Here is a 24,694-nt window from a genome sequence, read left to right as displayed (position 1 = left end):
CGGAAGCGGTCTTGAGGTCTGGACCGGAAAGCGGAAGCGGCGTGCAACACGTGGGGGCGGTGCCGGTCGGAGGGCTCCTAGTGCGCCAGGTTGTGGGAAGTGAGGCTGGCGGTGGCGACAACCGAGAAGGAGGGGCGAGACGCCGCGGAGCACGGCGACCGGCTGAGCGTCATGGAGGGCTCAGGGGAGCAGCCGGGCCCACAACCACAGCATCCCGGAGACCACCGCATCCGCGACGGCGACTTCGTGGTGCTGAAACGTGAAGATGTGTTTAAAGCAGTGCAAGTCCAGCGGAGAAAGTAAGTCAGATCGCTGACCTTAGGGGTCTCCCGCCCCCGCCTTGTAGATACCCCCTCCCTCCAGGTTTCTCCACAGACTTCTCCCGCCAGGGTGCCATTCTTGGCTCTCTGGGTCACCACTCCCCGCCCTTGTTGTCTCCTCGGGTCTTTCTGTCACAGAAGGCTTTTCCACCAGGATCCCGTCCTCGAACCTCATAATCTCCCTTAACCCTCCTTTTTTTCCCAGAGCCCCCTCCATGATTTCATATCTGGCCGTCCACCTTCAGCATCCTTTTCAGTCTTTCCACAGAGTTCCTTCCGCAGAATTCCATTCTTGGCCCTAGGGTGCCAATGCCTCCCTCTCCACACCCTTAATCACCTGTCCTGAAGTTCTTTCCCTAGGACCTTGGGATCTTCACTGTCTTTTCACAGACACCCCCTCCTTTCTTCACTTTAGGATCTCATCCTTGTCTCCCAGAGTCTCCTTCAAGTTCCTCCTTTTTTTCCACCATAGATCCTCCTTCTTCCCTAATCCCTCAGTCAGGATCTATCCCACAAAAAATGAAACCTCTCCTACCTAGTCTGGCTTTCCATCCTCTTCTCTACCGAAACAGGATACACAGAATAGATGAAGGAGACAATTCACAGAGTGTGGAATCACTTTGAGTTTCCCTCGTTTTGCTCACCAAAGGATTCAACGCTGGGAAACTTGCTAAAAAGCAATTTGTTCAAGGCCTCAGAACTCGAAATTAGGTTTGGTTTGTGCACCTGCTGATTAGTATCGCTCTGTTTTATAATAGTAGAGAAGTGGGATTTTGATAACTTTCTGGAAGGGCTGGTGAGGTTGTTAAGTCCTAAGAGCTTATTAATGGTGAAAATTTATTGGGATATTTGGATTACTTTATCTGAGAAATAGAACCACAGTTTTTTTGTTTTTGAGACGGAGTCTCGCTTTGTCGCCCAGGCTTTAGTGCAGTAGTGCAGTCTCGGCTCATTGCAGCCTCTGCCTCCTGGGTTCAAGCGATTCTCCTGCCTCAGCCTCCCTAGTGGCTGGGACTCTGGCACCATCACGCCATCACACCCGGCTAATTTTTTTTTGTATTTTTAGTAGAGACGGGGTTTCACCATGTTGGCCAGGCTGATCTCGAACTCCTGACCTCAGGTGATCCACCCGCCTCGGCCTCCCAAAGTGCTGGGATTACGGGTGTGAGCCACCACACCTGGCCACAGTTTCTTTTGAGCTAGGTTATTGTATTACTTTTGACGGAGATAAGTTGAATGCAATGTCAGGAGAACAGCTTTCTGCAGACTGGGAAGTATGAGATTTGGAATTTCTGATAAGTACTTACTTCAGATGAATTCTTTTACTTCTAGTTTAAGCAAACTGTTGACTGGTATTTAAGGTGAAGCAAGCATCATAAAATAGGCAAGAAACAAGTCTCCAGAGCACCAAGCTGGTGATAACCAAGCTTTTTGCACAAGCACTAATTTAGCAAAGAAAAAAAGTTTCTTTTATGAGAGGTATGTTTCTTTTAGTCCGGAAATGTAATACCTGCACCAACCTTTAACCATTTTTAAATTCTTCTTCTTTTTTTTCTTTTTTAAACTAACTAATTTTTTTTGTAGAGACAGAGTTTCACTGTGTTGTCTAGGCTCGTCTCCAATTCCTGGGCTCAAGTAATTCCAGCCACCTCAGCCTCCCAGAGTGCTGGGATTACAGGCGTGAACCACTGCGCCTGACCTTCCCCTTTTGTGGTGCCAAAAGGGCTGGGGACCACTGCCCTAAACGTTTATTTGGAAATACTTTTCAACAGGCCCTCTTCCTCGCAGAAGTCATAGTGGCAGTTTCCATTTTATTTAAGAAACGACTCCAAGCTCAGCTGCATCCTGGGTCAGACTCCCACATCACCCTTGGGGCTACACTCATCTGGTTGGGCAAAAAACAGTCCAGGCTCTCTGAGAAGTAGACTCTGCAAATCCCACTCCTTCCCAGTAAAGATGTGGCCTCCTCATCCCTCTAACTGGACCCCACATTCCCAACTGGGGCAGTGACCTGTCAAACCAGCCAGTTTTAAGTGACATGCATCATCCCCTCTGCATATCACATAGGCTTGCAGAGAGGTAAACCCACCCATCTCAGATCCAGTGTTTTCGTTTGGTTTGTTTGTTTGTTTGTTTGTTTGTTCGTTTTGTGAGACGGGATCTCACTCAGTCCCCCAGGCTAGAGTGTAGTGTCTTGGCTCACGGCAACCACTGCCTCTTGAGTTCAAGCAATCTTCCACCTCAGCCTCCTCAGTAACTAATTTGTGTACTTTTTGTAGAGAAACTCCTGAACTCACGTGACCCTCCTGCTTCAGCCTCCCAAGTAGCTGGGACTACAGGTGTGTGCCACTACACCTGGCTAATTTTTGTATTTTTTGTAGAGATGGAATTTTTCCCCATCAGCCAGGCTGGTCTCAAACTCCTGGACTCAAGTGACCCATCTGGCCTCCCACGGTTCTGGGATTACAAGTGTGACCCACCACACCTGGCCAGATCCAGTGTTTCAGTAGCACCTAGGTGATTAAAGGATGAGGGTAGGGGGTGCACATCTGGGCTGAGCTGAATTGCAACATCTAAGGAGGTTTACATTAGCAAATATTTTGAGCGTCTGTTACATTCTGTTCTATGTAAGTATCTAGGGACCCAGCAAATAACAAGAATTGGCCATATCTGAATCACTTATGATCATACAGGATTTCCCTCAGATGCTTTGAGTAAGCTTTAATGAAGATGCGACGCGAAAGTGTGGCGGGATTTAGGGAACCAATAAAGGTGACACACCCAGAGACCAGCAATGGTGGTAAGCCTCTGACACGGGAACGTGGGTGATATGGCAGTATATTCTGTTGTAGTCAGCTTCCTGGCGGCACAGAGAGGAAGAGAAGGAGTGGGATGGGGCACAAACAGAATTAACCACTACGTGATTCCCAGAATTCAGTGTTCTGTGCACATGGGCCATGCCCTGAAGCTAGATGGGCTTTCTAAGGTCCTTAGGTCTTTGCTGGAGTAGACCGTGTGGTATAGTGGAAAGAATGAGGCTTGGGGTCAGACACAGATTTGAATTTGAATCCCAGCTCCAACAACACCTTGCAACTGTGAATCTTGGACAAGATACTTCTCCCTGGGCCTCAGATTTCTCTTCTGGAAAGAGCTATGTCCCAGGATTACCATGAGAATTAAATCAAAAAGTGTGAATCACACCTAGCACACACTGCCTGGCCCCTGGTTGGCACTCAGCAGATGTTAGTTTTCTTCTTTTGAGAAGAAAGGATTGTGTTCCTGTGGGATTTCTCTTTTAAATTGCAATAAGATAAAAAATCTATGTCATAGGAAAACCTCAAGTTGCCTGGTCCTCAGTAGAGCATTGACAGTGATAGGCTCCATTTCCAAGTGTGTAGATTGTCAGTGTTTATTTGCAAGTATAATTTGCTTTTATGAGATAATTTTCAAATAAAATGGCCAATCAGACCAAGCCCAAGAAATTTGTTAAATCCTTGTTACTTCAATGATTGTTCAGTTTTGAGATTTTCTGGGGTAAGTTGCAAGAGGTGTTACAGTGTGTGTCCAGGCCTGGCAATCTTGGTGATCCTGTCTGCCATTCAGGATATCTGCAGAGCCTGTGAGTTTGGACATCCTGGTAGACAGTGCAAAGTGGGGTCAGCCCAGTGCACCAGAAGAGGAATGTCTTCTGTCTTTGCTTCCCCTTTCCAAAATTCAATTTCTTGTGGCTTATTCATTAATTTTATGTCTCTATCCCAACCAGGTTCTCTCTAGTTCCTTTGTTGCTTTATGTTCAGAGATAATGCTGCGGATCATCCATTGTGGAGACCACTTTTGAAATAAACTGTAGTGAACGTGTCTTTTCTGTACTGAATACAAAAGATATTCAGTTAATTGATTGCTTTTTTTCCCTAGAAAAGTAACTTTCGAAAAACAGTGGTTCTACCTGGATAACGTCATTGGCCATAGTTATGGAACCACATTTGAAGTGACCAGTGGAGGAAGTCTACAGCCCAAGAAGAAGAGGGAAGAGCCTACTGCAGGTGCACATTTTGGATGCGTGAAATAGATGTTTTCCAACTGACTAGTCAGAAACATCTCAACCTCCACCTATTTCCTAAGTGCTAGGCCATGCTATCCCAAAAGAAGTCTTAACTCATAATCTAAGAACTGAAGCTTAGTGGAGTGAAGCAAGTACTGCCTTTGGCCATGAGATAACCTGGATTCTGGCTCCAGCCCACCATTAAATGGTTCTCTGCTCTTGGGCCAGTCTTTTCATCCTATGAGTCGTTGCTGCGTAATTGTAAGAACATATGTAGAGTTCTCTGTTGGCCAGGCATTTGATCCTGTGAGTCGTTGCTGCATCATTGCAAGAACAAATGTAAAGTTCTTTCAGTGCCCAGAAGTTATGTAACAGCTGTAAGGTGGTTAGCATATGGTGTAGAGGTTAAGAGGTCTGGTTTTGGATCCAGCTAAGTTCAATTTCTACCTTCATCACTTGCCTTGTACCATTGGGCAACTTATTTGATTTCTGTGAGTCTTACATCCTTATACATGTAAAACAGGGTCATAAACACATTTAATGCCTAAGTTGTATTGAGTGTTCAATGATATGACTCATAGGAAGTTCTGAATAGTGTCTTGCTTTTAGTAAGGGCCCATAATTTTAGCTATTACTATTATTATTTCTTAACCTCTTGTCCAAAAGCTGTTATTATTAATTAAAATATTTATTAAGATGAACATTGAGAATATCTTATTAATTAAAACACAAGTAATTATTTGAAGTTAAATACTATTAAAGTTTTGAGTCAAATCAGTTATTTAGATACATTTAAATTAATAACCATATTTTTACTAAGCACCAAATATATGCCAGGTATAATTTGGCACTGCAGTTATAGCAGTTCATAAGATAGACTGTCATATAAAATGTGCTTACCAGTTGGAACGCCAAAAATAATCAAGTAGACAAGCAAACAGCATGATTTCTGATGGTGAAGTGACACATGCTATGAAGATAATAAAGCGGGGGCAGGTACTAATTTGGTAAAGCAAGAGAATGAGCTCAGCCTCAAGTGATAGGAAGGATCCAGCCACTCAGACATCTGTCATAGAACCTTCCAGGCAGAGGAAGCAGCAGGTGCCAAAAGCCTGCTGTGGGACCTTGCTGAGTGTGTTCAAGGAACAGAAAGAAGGCCATTGTGGCTGAAGCTGAAGTGTCAAGAGATCAGGCCAGGAACGATAGGCAGGGGCCAGATCATTTATGACTTTGCAGGTCATCTTTGTAATGTATTCTCGTTGCTGTGGGAAGCCACTGTATGGTTTTAAGCATGGGGTAGATGAGTCAAATTGCATTTAAACAAAGAGCACTCTGGCATCCAGGTGGATAGTAGGGGGCAAGACTGGGAGCAGGAAGATGACTTAGGGGCTTGGAGTAGTTTTGGCAGGAAAGGGTCGTGTGATGGGGGCGGCACAGCTGGGAGGCCAGACTTGAGTGGCTGATGGACTGGATGTGGAGATGGACTCAGAAGAAGAAAATGTCAAATAATTTCAGACCATAAATATCAATAGAGCAATTTCTTTCCTTAGAGACTAAAGAAGCGGGCACTGATAATCGAAATATAGTTGATGATGGGAAATCTCAGAAACTTACTCAAGATGACATAAAAGCTTTGAAGGACAAGGGCATTAAAGGAGAGGTAATATTCAAAGGATTTTTAGTTTTGTTTTTGTCTGTTTGGCATTTAGGAAACTGTTTGGTTTTTAAAGCAGACTGTACCTAAGGTAAAACAAAAAAAAACGTTGTAGCTTTGATAGAAGTAGGTTGAAATGTACATGTTACTCAACATTTCAAAGATTTTATGTCTTATATACAGGAATATAAGTGAATGAAATTACTAATGTCATTGGTAGAGAATGTAATAACAGTGCATATCAGGATTTAACTTTGTTCATTTTCAGTAATGTTTTCAGCCAGTGTCTTCAGAAATTAGTTTCCTTTACCTCTCTTCTCCTTTTATTGGATATCTCTGTTCTTTTACCTTGGTTTAAATGGAGTTATAAAGTACTTGTATTTTATTATAAATTCCAAATATAGTATAGAAATACAAAGTTCATCTGTTTGGACTTCTGTGGAAAAGGGATTGGAGAATCAGACCATTGGATCCATTCTTGGGTAAGAAGCCTTTGGAAATTACTTGTTTTGTGAAAGTAAAGTTTCAGAAAATCTACTTGCTCCTTTTCTTATAGGAAATAGTTCAGCAGTTAATTGAAAATAGTACAACATTCCGAGACAAGACAGAATTTGCCCAAGATAAATACATTAAAAAGAAGAAAAAAAAGTAAGTAGTTTTTATTTTAAAAGGCTGACAATATTAAACTTTTTTATGTTTTAAAATATACATTTTATTACAAATAAAATATTTTAAGTCATTTTTTTCAAGTCAGTGTTCTGTTTTTTCTTCCCCCCCAGATATGAAGCCGTCATTACTGTTGTGAAGCCATCCACCCGTATTCTTTCAATTATGTATTATGCAAGAGAACCTGGAAAAATTAAGTACGCTTTGTTTCCTTTCAAAAGTATAATTGGGGGAAATATGTCTTTAAGAAAGTCATGATTTTAAGTAAAATGAAAAAACTTGCTCACCTGCATAAAGTATCCTCCTACCTCATAAATTGTAAGTCCTTTTACTGTCACCTCCAAAGCAATCAATAATCTTATCAACATAATTTTAATAAAGCAAACAAAACTTGAAAAATGATTAAAATAATAGGCTTTACTTAGCTAAAAATGAACGAATTATTGTTTTTACTTTAGCCACATGAGATACGATACATTAGCCCAGATGTTGACATTGGGAAATATCCGTGCTGGCAACAAAATGATTGTGATGGAAACGTGTGCAGGCTTGGTGCTGGGTGCAATGATGGAACGAATGGGAGGTAAGATTTAATATTTCCGTTTTCAACAAAACCCCACCCTGATGTGAGTAAAGGTGGTCCAAATATGTAAACTGATGGAAAGCCAGATTGAATTACCTCAGAGTTAACGAAGTGACTTGGGTGAACCTGCACAGCTCCTAGCATGGGGACCTTCTTACACAGTCTCCATCACCCAGCCCCCCACCCATGGGTACCCCCAAACCCATGGCGATTGTCCTTTCTAGCTTCACTGTGGGTGGGCATGATGCTGCAGCCTGTGGCTGGCTAGGGCTTTCAGGACAGTGATTTTAGTAAACTGCTGGGTAGCTGGTGCTCATTTCATTGGGCCTAAATCGAAGGGATTGAGTGGGAAGGTTACTAAGCATGTATTCTCTCTGGAAGAACACAACACAGCCTGATTTGTCTGGTTTTTTTCTGACCCCATAGAAGGTAAGAACTTGTAACTGCTCCATTTGAGGATCAGAGTGAGGGGAAGCAGAGTCAGTCACCAATCATGTGACATCCAAATTTGCAGACACAGGGTTTTACAGTAGTATCAAGTGGGGATAAGCTTCTTTGAGACTTCCTGCTATCTGCTTTAGGATTATATTATCTCCATTGGTAATACTTATAGACTCCAAACAGACTCCCTGAGGAGCTGCACCATCCTTCAGCCTCTGAATAAAGTATTAATAGAAAGACCTTCAGTCTCATTACTGTGGAGGACTCACTGAGGGTTTGCATAGTCTAGAGTCACTCCACGGGCAGATATTTATTTATTTTATCTGTCCAGGTTTTGGCTCCATTATTCAGCTGTACCCCGGAGGTGGACCTGTTCGGGCAGCGACAGCGTGTTTTGGATTTCCCAAATCTTTTCTCAGTGGTCTTTATGAATTCCCTCTCAACAAAGTGGACAGTCTTCTACATGGAACATTTTCTGCTGAGATGTTATCTTCAGAGCCAAAAGACAGTGCTTTGATTGAGGAAAGTAATGGCACACTGGAGGAAAAACAGGCTTCTGAACAAGAAAATGAAGACAGTATGGCAGAGGCCCCAGAGAGCAATCACCCGGAAGACCAGGAAACAATGGAAACCATTTCTCAAGATCCGGAACATAAGGGGCCTAAAGAGAGAGGAAGCAGAAAAGATTATGTAAGGATGCCAGGAGTCCCCACCACCCCCGTAATCTCAGGCCCTCAGTTAACTTCAGTTAAGTCATGAGATTTGATTTGGCTTTGGTGTGTTAGCTCCCAGGATGATAACTATCAAAACAGAGAACGAGTGTGTGTGCATGTACACAAGCGTGTGATTCGGGCTTTGGGATGGAGCTTTAGGATACAGAAGCATTGCATAGATAGCTTAATAATGGTTTTAATAGTATATAGGCTTTCTTGTGTATTTGCAACTTCCTTATAAACAACCTGCTTCTATTGGTTTAGTCCAAGTTGATAAATATTGTTGAAATGTTTTGACAGAGCAGAGCATTTCCATAAATTTGACTGAAAGACCCCAGTACATTGATTGCTTATTTTTCTTTTTGAAGATTCAGGAAAAACAGAGGAGACAAGAAGAGCAGAGGAAAAGACATTTAGAGGCTGCTGCTCTGCTGAGTGAAAGAAACGCAGATGGGTGTGTTGATGGAAGAAGGCAGGAGACTCCTCGGTGCATGTGGGCTCTGCTTCAGACAGATTGGCATTCTCTTTCTCCTTGTCTGCTTTGATTCTAGTGGGACCCGAGATGAGAATTTTGTCTTGGGGGTTTTTTAAAGAAAGGAGGCTGAGGCTGGCAGGGTTGGGGAATTGATGATGCTGGTTTCAGGGTTTCAGAAGAAACTGAATCTTCTCCATCACAGTGCATCAAGACGGGCCTTGTGGTCCCACTGGATGCAGGGGATGGGGCACTCAAATGCTGCGATACAGGCTATAACAGATATCCACAAAGCAGCTTATGCAGTGTTGGATTTGTTTCCAGGTGATTTTTTTTAGAAATCAAGAATGTTATTAAGTGCCATTTAGAGTTGCCAAGTACCACAAGAGCTTCTAACCTAGTTCGTGTTTCCTGGAAAGAAATAGCTCATGATTGTATTCTGTTTTGGATTTCTAGAATGTTATATTTAAATCTCTTCTCTGTGTGAGTCATGCAAATTAATACATGATCATTTTAAATGCATTTTGAAACCTGTGCTCCACTTTGGGGGAGTAGAGAAATAATTTGTCTGGCATTTTCCTTACAGTTTAATTGTAGCCAGTCGTTTCCACCCCACTCCCCTGCTGCTGTCTTTGCTGGACTTCGTGGCCCCTTCAAGGCCGTTTGTGGTCTACTGTCAGTACAAAGAGGTAATACTGGAATGGAATGAGCAGGAATTCTTACGTCTGAATGTTGATTCTTAAACTGCATCCCAGGAAGTAGTTCTTAACAGAATTCTGTTTTTGCCTGCAGCCTCTGTTGGAATGCTACACAAAACTGCGGGAGAGGGGAGGGGTCATCAACCTCAGGCTGTCTGAAACCTGGCTCAGAAATTACCAGGTACGTGTTCTTACAGCCAGTCCCAAGAGCTGCCCTCCCGAGACTTGACTATCCTTGCAATAGTACTAGAAGTCATTAAATAGAGTTATCTCAGCCAGGCACAGTGGCTTATGCCTGTAATCCCAGCACTTTGGGAGGCCAAGGCAGGCAGATCGCTTGAGCCCAGGAGTTCGAGACCAGCTTGGGCAACATGGTGAAACCCTGTCTCCACAAAAAAATACATAAATTGGCTGGGCGTGACTCTGTATCTACAAAAAATATAAAAATTAGTCGAGCATGGTGGCAGTTGCCTGTAGTCCCAGCTACTCAGGAGCTGAGATGGAAAGATTGCTTGAATCTAGGAGGTCGAGGCAGCAGTGAGCCGAGATCCCACCACTGCACTCCAGCCTGGGTGACAGAGTAAGACCCTGTCTCAAAAACAAAACAAAATAAAAATAGAGATATCTCTGTTTCTTTCTACAGGGATGGAGATGTCTCATGGCTGTTACTCAGAGAATGTGCCCCTGACTTTTTCTGACCCTTTTTTTCTCTTGTTATGTCAGAATATATTACTCTGTAACTCTGCCCTAAAGGCATTTAAAATGCAAACCGCTGTGGTTCTTATTTCCCCAAGGCCTCAATATCACTGTGGATGATACAATTGACAATAATAAAATTCCCAGGTAGATGAGAAACTGGCCCTTTCCTCTCTGCCAGGATGTTTTTGCGGCATGTTTTCAGGATTTACTAGTGGGCTCTGTGTCAGTTCAGGTCTTCTGGAAGACATGTGTTAAGATGGAAGTCGAAGCGTAAGAGATTTATTGAGGGGAATGCCTTAGAAGGATAAGGGGAGAGGGAGCAAGATTAGTGGTACAGGTTGATGCCTGGGCAAGGAGCGGGTAGAGAAAGGAGGATGGTAGGAAGAGCCTGCAGTGCTGCTCTGAGAAAGTCTCCAGGAGGCTGATGGCGAGCCCAAGTGGAAAGATAGCCATTCAAGGAGTCCTGTGTTAAGCAGAAATTCTCCAGCCCTGGTACCCATGCTCAGTTACTGACTGGAAGCAACCCATGGCCTCCTTCAGTATGAATGCTGCAGTGGATCCCAAAGGAGCGGCAGCTGGAGGTGTTCTGCCTGAATGCCTTGCAGCTGTTCCCTCATGAAGGGAGATCTGAGGGGAGAACCTCCATGCTGCCGTAGGCCCCGTCTCATTGCTTGGTGTCTTACCATTCTGTAGTGGGGATGCTATTGAGCCTTGGGTAACCCTGCCCTTTGTGGAGGTTGTCTTACTTAGCTAAGGTTACAGGAGAAAGAGGAGAGAAGTTGCCTTGGCAGAGTTAACAGGGTAGCGGGGAAGGGAGGTTTGAAGTGTAGTACATTCAGTAGCAGCTTCTCCATAGACCCAGGCTCCATTATTGGCCATGAAGCTTCCTGAAGCCAAGAGAAAGAAAGCTATATGCACAGTTCTAGAGTACTGCCCAGACCATTACCCATTCTCCATCAGAAACATGCTTCAGTTTGTAGAGAAACCTGGGCTGAACTGAAAACTGCTTCAGTTTTCTTTTTCTTTCTTTTTTTTTTGAGACAGAGTCTCTCTCTGTCGCCCAGGCTGTAGTGCAGTGGTGCGATCTTGGCTCACTGCAACCTCTGCCTCCTGGGTTCAAGCAATTCTCCTGCCTCAGCCTCCCAGGTAGCTGGCATTATAGGCGCGTGCCACCACGCCTGGCTAATTTTTGTATTTTTAGTAGAGATGGGGTTTCACCATGTTAGCCAGGCTGATCTCAAACTCCTGACCTTGTGATCCGCCTGCCTCAGCATCCCAAAGTGCTGGGATTACAGGCGTGAGTCACCATGCCTGGCCAGTTTTATTTTTCAAAAGAAAATCAATTAAACCAATTTCTACACTTTTCTCTGCATTGTAATGTGAAGAAATGAGTCCTTAGTAGTTGGTCCATTTAAAGCCTGGTGCCGTGGCTCATGTCTGTAATCCCAGCCCTTTGGAAAGCCAAGGCGGGAGGTTCACTTGAGACCAGGAGTTCGAGGTTACAGTGAGCCAAAATCTCACTACTGCACTCCAGCCTGAGGAACAGAGTGAGACCCTGCCTCTGAAAGAAAGAAAGAAAAAGAAAGGGAAGGAAAGGGAAGGGGAAGGGGAGGGAGAGGGGAAGGGAAGGGAGGGGGAGGGGGAGGGGAAGGGAAGGGGAAAAGGAAAGGAAAGGAAAGAGGGAGGGAGGGAAAGAAAGAAAGAAACTGGTCCATTGAGATTATCAAGAGAACTGTGTTGTTTAAATTCTAATTTTTGGTATATGTGTTGTTAGCATGGACTTTATTGTCTTGGGAAAGCATGAATGTCTTTTCTGTCTTGATTAGGTTTTGCCAGATCGAAGTCATCCTAAACTGCTGATGAGTGGAGGTGGGGGTTACCTTCTCTCCGGCTTCACCGTTGCCATGGACAGCCTTAAAGCAGACACCAGCCTCAGATCTAATGCAAGCACTTTAGAATCACACGAGACTGAGGAGCCTGCAGCTAAAAAACGGAAATGCCCAGAGTCTGACTCTTAACCCTTTGAGAATTGCTCTGAATTTTGTTCTCAGGCATTATACAGTTAGTAATTAAACTTTAAATGCCATTACTACTTGTTTTTTCATATCCCAAGAATAAGAACATGTCTACGTACCCGTTTCTAGGAAGGAGGAGTATATGCCTTTTGTCTATTTCTGACACAGATGCGCTTGGTCTGTCAAAACTGCAACCATGGGGTATGTAGTATGACCAACTGCATTTAACAGAACTCCTCTAAGTACTTCTAAATATTCTGTGCAAATATCTTGAGAACTTCAACATCCTAAAAATGTGTTTCTACAAGACTTTATATTTTAAGCTAAGTGGAATAATACAACGTAACTAAAACTTGGCGGGTACCGAAAGGAGGGTAATTCATGGAAGAAATTTCCTCTGTTCATTCCGTTCTCTTCAACCTAAGCAATATGGATGTGTGAGTGTGTGATTTATTATGGTACCAAAAATGTCCACCCTCTTTCCTGCAGTGGAATAAGCTTTTTTGAAATGCTAAGGTTTTATTTTAATAGTTGACAACCTGGGAAAGTTCTGAGTATTTATTTTACTGCTCTTTTTTGTGCATAGAAAGGTTTAGTAGGGTACTTTTTTGCATTAATTTGCCAATACTCTTATTCTTTGTTCTAAATAAAGTGACTAGAATTTTTGTGTACTATTCAATTAAAGGAAACAAATGTCTTTTCCCCCTCTGTGGTCTTATGGATACACATTTGAACACACACACACATATATGTATATAGATGTTGGTATATATACACACATATATTTATATATACATAGATATATACATACACATACATGTGGAGACATAGATTGTACCACCTGTATGAATATGTATGTACACATGGGGACAGAAAGAGTATGCAAGCTGTTTGAACTATATCAAAGTTTTGTGCAGGACTGAGACCAGTTCTCATTGTATTAGTGTTATTCCTTGTCAGATGTCCCTGCAGTGCCTTTCTTGATGATTATTAATGCTGAAGAAGTCTGTCATGATTAGATGGTTACCCTTTCTAAGCTCTGAAAAACTCTAATCATTTGATCATATGCTGTAGCAAAGAAAGTGTTCAGAATCAGCCAGCGCTCTTGTTCGTTTGAGAGATCGAGTCTTGCTCACTGGAACATGGTCATCGTTTGTGTTGCTTCTGTCATCATAGGATAGGTGTATATCATACAGCAAGGAACATCTCAGAAAAAAATATTTTTTTTCCAAATAGCATGTGCTATTTTGATAATAGCCAATGTGATTACTAAGTACAATTTTGAGTCCTTTATCCTAATTGCTATTAAAGAATGAAAATGTTGGCCAGGCACAATGGGTCATGCCTGTAATCCCAACACTTCGGGAGGGCCAGGCAGGCAGATCACCTGAGGTCAGGAGTTCAAGACCAGCCTGACAAACATATTGAAACCCGATCTCTACTAAAAATTCAAAAATTAGCCGTGTGTGGTGGCTAATGCCTGTAATCCCAGCTACTCAGAAGGCTGAGGAGGCAGGAGAACCGCTTGAACCCGGGAGGCGGAGGTTGCAGTGAGCCGAGACCATGCCATTGCACTCCAGCCTGGGCAACAAGAGCGAAACTCTCAAAAAATAAAATAAAAATGTTTCCTACTGTGATTCATCTAACAGTGATGCAGTCAGTGATGCCATGTTGGCTTTCAGCCGATTGTGACATATGGTCTGTCTATTGTAGAGGACATGCCTGGATTGGCACCTCACGGAACGTGTTGCAAGCTGTTGTCACACACATATAGCTAGTCAAGTTTGGACAAGGAGAACAGAAAACTATGTGCATAGATTAGAATCAGTAGTGGCCGGTCTCCTGGTTACTGGTTTGCAAGTTGCATTCCATTCCCTACATCTTTTCTCTGAGTTCCTTGAGCAAGGGGTCTGGGGTCTGAGCTACCAAGGCCCTGCATTCTCATGTTATCTTGTGAACTCATCTTACCAATGCCAACAGCGTAAGTTAATCTGTATTTTTTTTTCTCATTCATATAGTTTACTTCATCTGAGTACAGATGATTGAATTCTGTGGTTTGCAAACTTAGCATTGGAAAACTTAGAATCCCTTGGAGGGCTTGGCAAGCAGAGGCCATTGGACCCTCCACCCCACAGAATAACATTTCAGTACTTGTGGAGTGGGACAGAGTATTTGCATTTCAAGTAGTTTCCAGGTGATATTGGTGCTGTTCGTCCAGGAACGGCCCATTGGGAACCACTACTGTGTGCGTGTACATCATCGGTATAGCTAAATACAGGATGTTTTTGTCTTGTGTTTAAAATGGACATTCACCTTTGGAGCAGATGAACGGATAATTTTATGATTTTTGGACATCCAGCCACCAGAGGAGTTATGTAGAATAGCACTTTAATGAATGGCAATCAAAAAGTCAAAGACAAAAATCATTCTGTAACATCCATCCTGTTCCTCCATTGGACTAGGGTACTTGGTAATATAGCATGGCACCCATTACACGGCATTTTTTAGCTTAAAGGTACACTAAAATCGTATGAAGCAAGTACTGAGCAATCATTCATGCACTGGTTGTATCTTGAAAAGCCAAAAATACAGTCTTTTCTCAATACATAGTGAAGCTTTGAAAAAAAAATGGAGTGTTTGCATGTTGTTTTAAAGTGTTGGTTGTAAATATTGCAAGAACAATATTAAATACTAAAACGCATGTCCTAAAAATCCATGATCAAGATTCACTTTATCCTGATTTTGTAATGCATTTAGGTGCAGTGCTAGAAAGGAACAGAGTATCTAATAACTTGAAATATAATGTTGCCTCTAGGCTAGTATTAATTTTTGTAAAAAGGATTATAGATTTTCCTTGAACTTAACTATGTAGCACAGGTCAGATGGTGAAAGAGATAAGTCCCTGAATAGCTACTTAAAAAGCAACTAGTAACCTTTTAACTACCATATTAACATTTACTAGGCACCCACAGCTATTTGAGTTTTTATGAGAAAGGGCAAAATCTTTGAAGCATAGGAAATGAATATCATACTCTACCCACTCCTTTTGGAAGGCCTTTTTTACAGTTCTATTAATAACCTGGGGTTTTTTTGTTTTTGTTTTTGTTTTACTCTTAGCTGAGATTTCATTAAAACAAGACTGGAAAGATTTTGACATTTCATTTTTGCTTTGACAGGTAACAAGGTGCTATATATATTTTGTTTTGAAAAAGGGTTAGGTTAATCTGTTGGATGTTTAGTCTACATAGTGTTATAATTCTAAGCCAACAAAGTTTAAAAAGTGGAGAAATTAATCCAGAGGAAATGATAGCAGGCGTTCTTTTGCCTTTTGGGAACACTTTTCCTCAATCAGATGCTCAGGTGGGTAGCGACCTCTCAGTGCTCTCCTGTCACCTGTGAATGACACAAAATAGGAGCTATAAACCAGATTAAATTAAATTAAATTAAATAATTATATAGACCAGACTTGGTGGCTTACGCCTGTAATCCCAGCCCTTTGGGAGACCAAGGAGGGTGGATCACTTGAGGTCAGGAGTTTGAGACCAGCCTGGCCAACATGGTGAAACCCCTTCTCTACTAAAAATACGAAAATTTGGCGGGCACCTGTAATCCCAGCTACTTGGGAGGCTGAGGCAGGAGAATCGCTTGAACCCAGAAGGTGGAGGTTGCAGTGAGCCGAGATCGCGCCACTGCACTCCAGCCTGGGCATCAGAGTGAGACTCTGTCATTCATAAATAAATAAATAAATAAATAAATAAAGTCATATGGTGATAGATTCAAGAAAGGAGATAAAAATAAGAAAGAATATGATTAATTTAAATCGGGGGCAGCAAATCTGGCCCACTACAAGTTTTTTGTATGGCCTGTAACAAAAGATTTTTACGTTTTTAAGTGGTTGAAGCGGAAAAGTAAAAAATAAATAAATTTGTGACATGGGAAAATTACATGAAATTCAAACTGAAGTTTTATCGGAATGCAACCACTCAATTTGTTTATATATTGTCAATGGCTGCTTTCACACTGTGGCAAAGTTGAATACTTGTGATAGAGCCCATATGTTCTCAAAGCCTAAAACACACGCTCTGTGGGCCTTTGTGAAAAACTTTGCTGATCACCGATTTCAGATTTTCAGATGAGACAGATTGCGGCACTGGTGGAAACGGGAGAGCAGCCCCTTGGAGCAGCCACAGCGGGAAGCAGGTTTGGTGTGAGCAGCAAGCAAGGATGGGCAGTAGTGTGACATCCAGAGCTCCTTCTCGGTCCGCTGGACCTATCAGCAGTGTCTGACACCGTCCATCCCTCTCCTTGCCAGGCTTTTCCTCCCTTGGCTTCTAGAATACCACTCTCTCCTGGTTTCCCTCCTACCTCTCTGGCCTTTCTTTCCGTATCTCTCTTGCTGGTTCCTCCTCATCTCTGAAACTTCTAAACGTTGGCATGCCTCAGGGCTCAGCACTTGCGCTTCTTCCTTTTCTTGTCTACACTCACACCCTAGGGTGTTTGGGGGATTTGGGGACTGAGCAAAGAGAAAGACATGACCATGAGATGGCAGCAGCACACACATATTTTACTGGTGATGGTGACACTCTGACAGGTTTGCATAGGGGTAGGGGGATGTCCCTTACAGCAAGAGTCTGTCCAAAGAGCACACACTACAGGTGCTGCTACTCAGAAGGAGAGGAGGAAGGGCAAGGATACTCCCGAGGTAGGGGAGAGTCAGAAACAAGGCTTATGTGTCTAGGTGGTGTTGCACAGCAGCACAGAGGGGAGTCTCTGGGTCAGAGAGCTCCGAAGGACAGGGACGGCTTGAGGTTTGTGTTTTTGTTTTTGTTTTTATTTTTCTGAGACAGGGTCTCACTCTGTCACCCAGGCTGGAGAGCAGTGGCATGATCTCAGCTCACTGCAACCTCCACCTCCCAGGCTCAAGTGATCCTCCCACCTCAGCCTCCCAAGTAGCTGGGACTACAGGCACATGTCACCACACATAGCTAATTTTTGTATTTTTAGTAGAGACAGGGTTTCATTATGTTGCCCAGGCTGGTCTCGAACTCCTGAGCTCAAGCGATCTGCCTGCCTCGGCCTCCGAAAGTGCTGGGATTAACACTGCACTTAAGGTCTTATAACCACAAGGCTCTATGTTATCAACGGCCAACAGATGCTGGGTATAGTTTCACCGAGTATGTACCAGGAAGGCCCTGAATGGCTAAAAATTGGCTTAAAATTTGTTTAAAATAATTGGATGCGTAAAAATTTGAGTTTGGCTTCTGCAGTAATCAGTGTCAGCCTGCAATGAAGAAATAAACACTCTATGAGCCAATACACAGAGGCCATCTTTGACTCATTTATATAATTCTAGGTGATCTCACCCAGTTTTAAGGCTTTAAATACCATCTCTATGATGATGACTCCCACGTGCAGTCTTCAACACAGGACTTTTCCTCCAGCACTGGCTCATATACCCAGCTCAACACCTCTGTGGGTATCTATTAACGTCTCAAACTTAACAAGTTCAAATCTGAGCTCCCCATCTCTCCCCTCCCAAACCAGTCCCTCCTGCAGTCTCCCCGTCTGTTTTCCCAGGTGCTCAGGCCTAAAGCCTTGGTATTCTCCTCTCGTTCCCTCATGCCACACCAAAACCAGCAGCCCTACCTGTCAGCTCTGTCTCCATAATAGATCTAGAATTCTATCACTTCTCCCCATTCCCAGTGCCACCACCTTGGACCCAGCCATCATGATGACCCACCAGGGTCATTACAGTGCCCTCTTTATTGGTTTCTGTGTTTCTGCCTTCACTTCCCCTGCAGCCATCTCTCAACCCAGCAGCCAGTGTTGTTATAAACATAAAGCAAATCCTATCAGTCATCCGTTGAGAACTCTCCAATTGCAAAACAACCTACAGAGAGCCCGGCATGACCTGGCGCCTGCTGCCTCTCTAAGCTCACCTCCTACGACAGTCTCCCACTCTGGCCTCTTGTTCTTCTTCAAACATGCCAAACACATTCCCGACCCAGGGCCTTTGCACCTACTATTCCCTCTGCCTGAAATGTCCTTCCCCCAGGTGTCCACATGGCTCACACCCTTTCTTCAGGTCTTTCATCAACAGATACTTTCTCAGTGAGGCCTGTCATGTATGTGAGTGTCAGGATCCTGGACTGCAGAATTTTAATTACTGCAATTAATTAATTATTTCAGCACCTGAAATCTCCTGATTATATATTATGTGTTTGTTTGTTTGTTTTGAGACAGAGTTTCGGTCTTGTTGCCCAGGCTGGAGTGCAATGGCAAAATCTTGGCCCACTGCAACCTCTACCTCCTGGGTTCAAGTGATTCTCCTGCCTCAGCCTCCCAAGTAGCTGGGATTACAGGCAACTGCCACCATGCCCAGCTATTTTTTGTATTTTTAGTAGAGTGGGGTTTCACTATGTTGACCACGCCGGTCTCCAACTCCTGACCTCAGGTGATCTGCCTGCTTCGACCTCCCAGAGTGCTGGGATTACAGGGTTGAGCCACACACCTGGCCTCCTGATTATACTATGTTTTACATGGTGTGTATTTTCATTTTGTAATAATAGGACCCTTTCTGTCCTCCTGTCCCATCTCTGTGTATAACTCCTTCTCGATAAACTTGTCATGATATTATAAATCATGACAATTAACATATTCAAATAAGAAAATAAATCTAAAATTTAAATTACAGGTGGCTGCATCTGCACAAGGATTTGGAGGATGGGGCACTGAGGCCATTGTTTCTCATTGTATTAGATACCTAGGGCTGCCGTAACAATGTACCACAAGCAGAGTGGCTTAAAACAACAGAAAAGTATTCTACTGCGTATCTGGAGGCCAGAAGTCTGGAATTGAATTGTTGGCAGAGGCAGTGTTCCCTCTGACAGTTCTAGGGCAGAATCCTTCCTTGACCCTTCCAGCATCTGGTAACCCAGGCATTTCTCGGCTTGAAGAGGCATAGCTCCAGTCTTTGCCTGTCTCCACATAGTATTCTCCTCTGTGTGTGCTCCGTGTGTGTGTTTGTCTCTGAATTTCCGTCTTCTTGTAAGGACACCAATAATACTAGAAATGGGCCCACTCTAATGACCCCATCTTAACTGTGGAGACCCTATTTCCAAATAAGGTCACATTCATGGGTGCCAGTGGTTAAGACTTCTTCATTTTGGGGACAAAATTCAACCCATAATCCTCATTTATAAGCCTTTCAGGACTACTTAATGTTTTTACAATGAACATAAATTATTTTGATTAAAAGTGAGAAAAACAGTGGCCTAGATTGTTCTTCACTTCTTCCTGAAGAAATGGTGGCATCCCTGAGATCCTAATTGCACCGTCTGAGCAGCAAGTGTTGGGTGGGATTCTCTTGGGTGTCTCCTTCATCCTTGATAGACCATCTACACCTTCACGTTTCCTTCCCCTGGGGTGTTGGCAAACTAAAATGAAAAGATGTACTAATGTGCAGAGCCTCAACAAGGCAGATGCCGGGGGAAGCTGGGGGGTGCCATACTGCATTGCACTCTAGCTTCCAGCAGCTTTCCTCGTGAGCAGCGCCCAGTGTGTGTGTGTGTGGTGTGTGTGTGTGTGTGATTTGCTAGGCTGGAATTTGGTGTATTGCTGGGTTTTGTTTTCTCTCCTACAGTGAGTAGATCACTTTTCACCTTGGGCCCCTCAATCTCTCTTTAGGAAAGGATTTTGTTTTCTGCTGGGCTATGATAGGAAAAAAGGCAGAGACATTGCACTCCGTGCGTGTGAGTACATGTTGAGCATTTCCCAGTATCTTGTATCAGGTTATATTAAGACAAGGGGTTGCAACTGCAGGTATACTATCTGGCATAATATAAGCCTTGACTTTGGATAGTTTCTTAGGTCAGGGTCCTCCAAGATCAAACCCTGAGACAAGTATTTGAGAACAAGCGGTTTACATGACAGATGATCCCAGGAAACACCGGCAGCGTCACCAGTGGGCAGTGGAAAAGGTAAAGGCAGCCAATAAAGGCTACATTATCGCGCAGCTCACTGCTGTGGCACCTGGAGCATGATCCACGGAGGGAGTCTGGGAGGCAGTGCAGAATGTGTGCCTCAGCGTCTCTCCACCTGAGGGGGGTGGGTGCTGCCCTACTTTATTATGGGTTGAATTGTGTCCCCAGAAAAAAATATGTTGAAGTCCCAACCCCTAATACATGTAAATGTGACCTGAGTTGAAAATAGGGTGGTTGCAGATGTAATCAGTTAAGATGAGGTCCTACTGGAGTAGGATGGGTCCTTAATTCAATATGACTGGTGTCCTGATGAAGAACACCATGTTAAGAGACAGACTCACAGGGAGAGAGCGCCCATGTGCAGACAGAGGTGGCAGTGGGAGCTCTGCTGCCACAAGCCAAGGAAGGCCTGGAAGAAGCAAGGAAGGAAGAAGCAAAGATGAAGCAAGAAACTAGGAAGAAGCAAGGAATGATCCTCCTCTACAGGCTTTGAAGGGAGCATGGCCTTGCTAACACCGTGATTTTGGACTTCTGGCCTCCAAAACTGCAAGAGAATAAATTTCTGTTGTTTTAAGCCATCCAGTTTGTGGTGATTTGTTATGGCAGCCCCAGAAAACTAGTATTTACCAACCACCCTTGTCTACTCTAAGAGCTACCTCCTCCAGCAGCCTTCCCCTCCTCACACCCCCATCACTGCCCTTTACAAACAGGCAGTCATGATCCCATGGCCAGAAAAAAAAAAAACAACTGCAGGCAGAGAGATAGCAAGAAACCTTCTAGAAGTGTGTGTCCAGGTTTAGAAAAATTCGCCGTCAGATTTATAGCACTGATGGGCTCCCCATATGACGAAGCAGCAATGCTCCTGGAAAAGTATGTCACAGAGAGTTCATCTAAAAAGAATCTGGTTAAGTAGCACAGGCAATTCTTGACTTAGCCAAGAGGAGGAGAACCAGGCCTTTCTTGATGGATAAAAGTCCTATGTGATTTTAAAGCTTATTTTTGCGTCTGCTGAGGCTCAGCACACACCATCCCAAAATATGACTGGAGGAGACCACAATGTGCCACCCAAAAATATACCTCTGTGGCATATTTTGAGCTGGTTATTCAGAGAAACTGCAGACACAGGAATGGCTCTAAAAAGCTGTCCTTTTTACAAGGAAATTTACATCTAGAAAGGAAATCTACATTAGTAAAGTATCTGTATCAGGAAGAAGGCTGCTCAGAGGTGGTGATCTCAGAAGGAAAGCTGGTCAGCAGCCAGGATGCCTTCCCTGCTCAGGAAAGTACACGGTCTCCAGTGAACCTGACAGACGACCAGATGGCCGCTGGCCTCCCTATGCACAAACAATGAAAGTACACTGGAGCCCATTAAGAAGAAGAAAGATGGTAACAAAGATTCAAATGGCATGAAAAAGAATCTTCAGTTTGTTGGCATTAATGGAGGATGTGCAACAACTTCAAGTGATGATTTCAGCACAGATGAAAGCTCTTCTTCTGAGTCAGATGACGAGTGTGATGTCATTGAGTAATATCCTCTTGAAGAATATGAGGATGAAGACACTTGGGGAATGGCCAAAGGGCACCTCGCCATTAACATTGAAGGTTTCAAGTCAGCCAGGGTGGAAGATGAAATGCAGTTTCAAGAATGTGAACCTGAGAAGGTGAAAATCAGAGGGAGGTATAAATTAAGTGAAAAGATGTTGTCTGCTTGCAACTTACTGAAAAATAATATAAATGACCCCAAAGCTGTGACCAGCAAAGATATGAGGTTCTGTCTGAACACCCTCCAGCACAAGTGGTTCTGCGTGTCCAGTCAGAAGTCAGCCATTGCAGCCACCCTGGGACACCACAGGGCTGCTTGTGAGGCTACCTCCCTGGATGCCCTCTACTAGGTCATCAACTTGGCAGACGGCAACAGCAACACAGCCCTCCATTACAGCATGTCCTACTCCAGTTTTGAGATTGTGAAGCTGCTGTTGGACACCCAAATGTGTAACGTGGATCACCTGAACAAGGGGCTATACCTCCATCATGCTGGCGGCCCTCGCAGCTGTGGAAGCAGAGGACATGCAGGTTGGGGAAGAACCCTGGCTGAAAGGTGAGCCTCAAAGCCAGTCGGCTGGGGCAGATGGCCCTCATGCTGGCAGTCAGTTACTGGGCAGATCGGCGTGGTGTATGGTCTGCTGGCCTGTGGGGCTGAGGTCAACCTCCAGGACGACAAGGACTCCATGGTCCTCATTGTGCCAGCAAGCACGGGCACACGGAGATCATCAAGCTGCTGCTGGCCCAGCTGGGCTGCAATGTCCACCTGGAGGACAACGATGGCAGCACCATGCTCTCGATTGCCCTGGAAGTGGGGCACAAGGGCATCACTGTTCTTCTGTATGCCCACATCAGCTTTGCAAAAGCCCAGTCTCCGGGCACCTCTAGGCTTGGAATGAAGCCACAGAGGTTCATTTGATTGATTGTATGCAAATAGCCCTCCATTTTCATGCCACTATTAAGCTGCCAACTGTGCCTGCTGGAGTGACAGACACCGAACGTATATGTATTGTGCCTGAGCTCACCAGCAAACAGAAGCATAAAGCCCAGGGCTAAAGGCTGAAGCTTTCACAGTGCAGAGATTGCCAGCCTGGGCACGCATGCCTCCTTTCTGGCCATCTTCTCTCTGCGTAGGGTGCACTTTAACCTACTCTGTGTTGCTGGTGAGTCTCTGCTCTGTTATGTACAGCCATAGGGAATTGTGACCTGACCTGACCTGAATGGGCACCTTCTATTCCATCTCTCCACTCCTAGACCACCACCACAGAGAAGTGTCAGGTTCTCATTGGCATCACGTTTTAAAATTTTTCCACAAATATTTATGTTTACCATATGTGGCACCATTAGAAAGCTCTTCCAAAATTCTATCCCAGCACAGTTTTGTTGATTTTTCTTTTTTTTATTTAAAGGAAGAAAGTTGATCATCAGTAACTTCATCCTGGGCTAGATAGAACTCTCAAAAAGTATGAAACTTACAAAAGAAAATATTTTCATTTGGTTTTATCTAGGTAGATGTAAATATGACTTTTTAAAAAAAGAGTATATGAAATTGGCACAGTATTTTCAACTTTTGTATTTCATACTAATTAAAGACATGAAGAACTACATGTAACATTATCATATTTTTGTTAATAATTGCACAAATCTGTATCTAACGATAAAGGTGGAATTGTGTTGGAGGAATTGGCTATGTATTTGCCTCTAGAGAAATATAGCGTAGTTCTCTGTGTTTATGGATTCCTTTATACTGTGTCACATTTACTTTGGTCCTACATGTATTTAAATGTTTGAAGTGCCTTAGACTTTTGCCATATTTTCAAAATAAAATTTCATTAAGCTCTAAAAAAAAAAAAAAAAAAAGAAGGCTGCTGGATCACTTTGATTACCTGAGAGATTTTATCTGCATAACAACACAACCTTTATTTATCATACAATTCCTCCTGCTACCGTCCCATAACTGTGTCCCCCAGGAACCCCAAGCCCCCTATTCTCTTCTGTAGCTCAGGATGCCATAACAACTTCAATCATCTGGCCCTTCTGAGTCTTATATTTTGTGGGACTCCTGGGCCTATGCATGTAATTAAAATGTTTTTTCCCCTGTTCATCTGCCTGCTGTCAGTTTATTTCATAGACTTAATTATCCAACCTTCAGAGAGTAAAGAGAAGGTCTTATTCTCCTCTGCACCACCTTCCAGAGAATAACTCTTTACCAAAACTGTCAAACCAGTAGAAATCAACCAAGTAGAAGCCACCAAGGGTGAGGAATTAAATGACAGGTAAAAAAAAGGGAGAAAGGGAATTGTCCAACTGTATTGCCCTAAGAAGCTGCAGGAATGATTACAGCAGCAGCTAACATTTCCTACGCCATTGATATATACCAGGCACTGCTCTGTTTTGTATCAACTCTATCATCCTTGTAACAACTCAATGAGACAAATATTTTATTGATGATCTTAAGGTTCAGAGAGGAAAAGTAACTTGCCCAAAGTCAGAGCTACTTAGTAACAGAGTCTGCAGAGTAAGAGCTCTATCTTTTCTTTTCTTTTCGAGACAGGACCTTACTCTGTCGCCTAGGCTGGAGTGCAGTGGCACGATCTCAGCTCACTGCAGCCTCAACTTCCAGGGCTCAAGTGATCCTCCTGCCTCGGCCTCCTGAGTAGGGAGGGACTATAGGCGCACAACACCACGCCTGGCTAATTTTTAAATTTTTTGTAGAGACGGGGTTTCGCCATGTTGCCCAGGCTGGTCTCGAACTCCTGAGCTCAAGCAAACCACCTGCCTTGGCCTCCCAAAGTGCTCAGATTACAAGTGTGAGCCACCATGCCTAGGCTCTATCTTTTTTTTTTCTGAGAGTCTCGCCCTGTCAC

At 43.6% G+C, this 24,694-nt stretch overlaps 1 protein-coding gene and 1 pseudogene across 2 annotated transcripts; both read left to right on the top strand.

The window, feature by feature from the left end:
* The first annotated feature begins 18 nt into the window (after positions 1–18).
* TRMT6 (tRNA methyltransferase 6) lies at positions 19–13,003 on the top strand. 2 transcript variants are annotated; one of them, XM_003252141.3, is made up of 11 exons: positions 19–299; positions 4,236–4,363; positions 5,913–6,022; positions 6,573–6,664; positions 6,796–6,879; positions 7,141–7,265; positions 8,038–8,396; positions 8,788–8,873; positions 9,478–9,580; positions 9,684–9,770; positions 12,115–13,003. In XM_003252141.3, exons 1-11 carry the CDS (start codon positions 172–174, stop codon positions 12,304–12,306), a joined length of 1,494 nt encoding a protein of 497 aa, XP_003252189.1. In that variant the 5' UTR covers positions 19–171; the 3' UTR covers positions 12,307–13,003. The 2 variants fall into 2 exon arrangements, with proteins under 2 accessions (XP_003252189.1, XP_030677813.1); XM_030821953.1 differs by having other exon boundaries at positions 8,788–8,906.
* Positions 13,004–21,127: 8,124 nt separating this feature from the next.
* Positions 21,128–23,929, top strand: LOC100586963 (annotated as a pseudogene).
* The last annotated feature ends 765 nt before the right edge of the window (positions 23,930–24,694 follow it).

The sequence above is a fragment of the Nomascus leucogenys genome, chromosome 11 (assembly GCF_006542625.1).
Source record: "Nomascus leucogenys isolate Asia chromosome 11, Asia_NLE_v1, whole genome shotgun sequence".
Lineage (NCBI taxonomy): Eukaryota > Metazoa > Chordata > Mammalia > Primates > Hylobatidae > Nomascus > Nomascus leucogenys.
This window is presented reverse-complemented; position numbering and strand designations above follow the sequence as displayed.

What these genes read in the sequence shown, in the direction of transcription:
- TRMT6 (XM_030821953.1), top strand. Translation starts at nt 172, where the DNA reads ATGGAGGGCTCAGGGGAGCAGCCGGGCCCACAACCACAGCATCCCGGA. An exon ending in ATTAAAAAGAAGAAAAAAAA is followed by an intron (nt 6,665 to 6,795) that starts GTAAGTAGTTTT and finishes CTTCCCCCCCAG; the next exon opens with ATATGAAGCCGTCATTACTG. An exon ending in TCTACTGTCAGTACAAAGAG is followed by an intron (nt 9,581 to 9,683) that starts GTAATACTGGAA and finishes TTTTGCCTGCAG; the next exon opens with CCTCTGTTGGAATGCTACAC.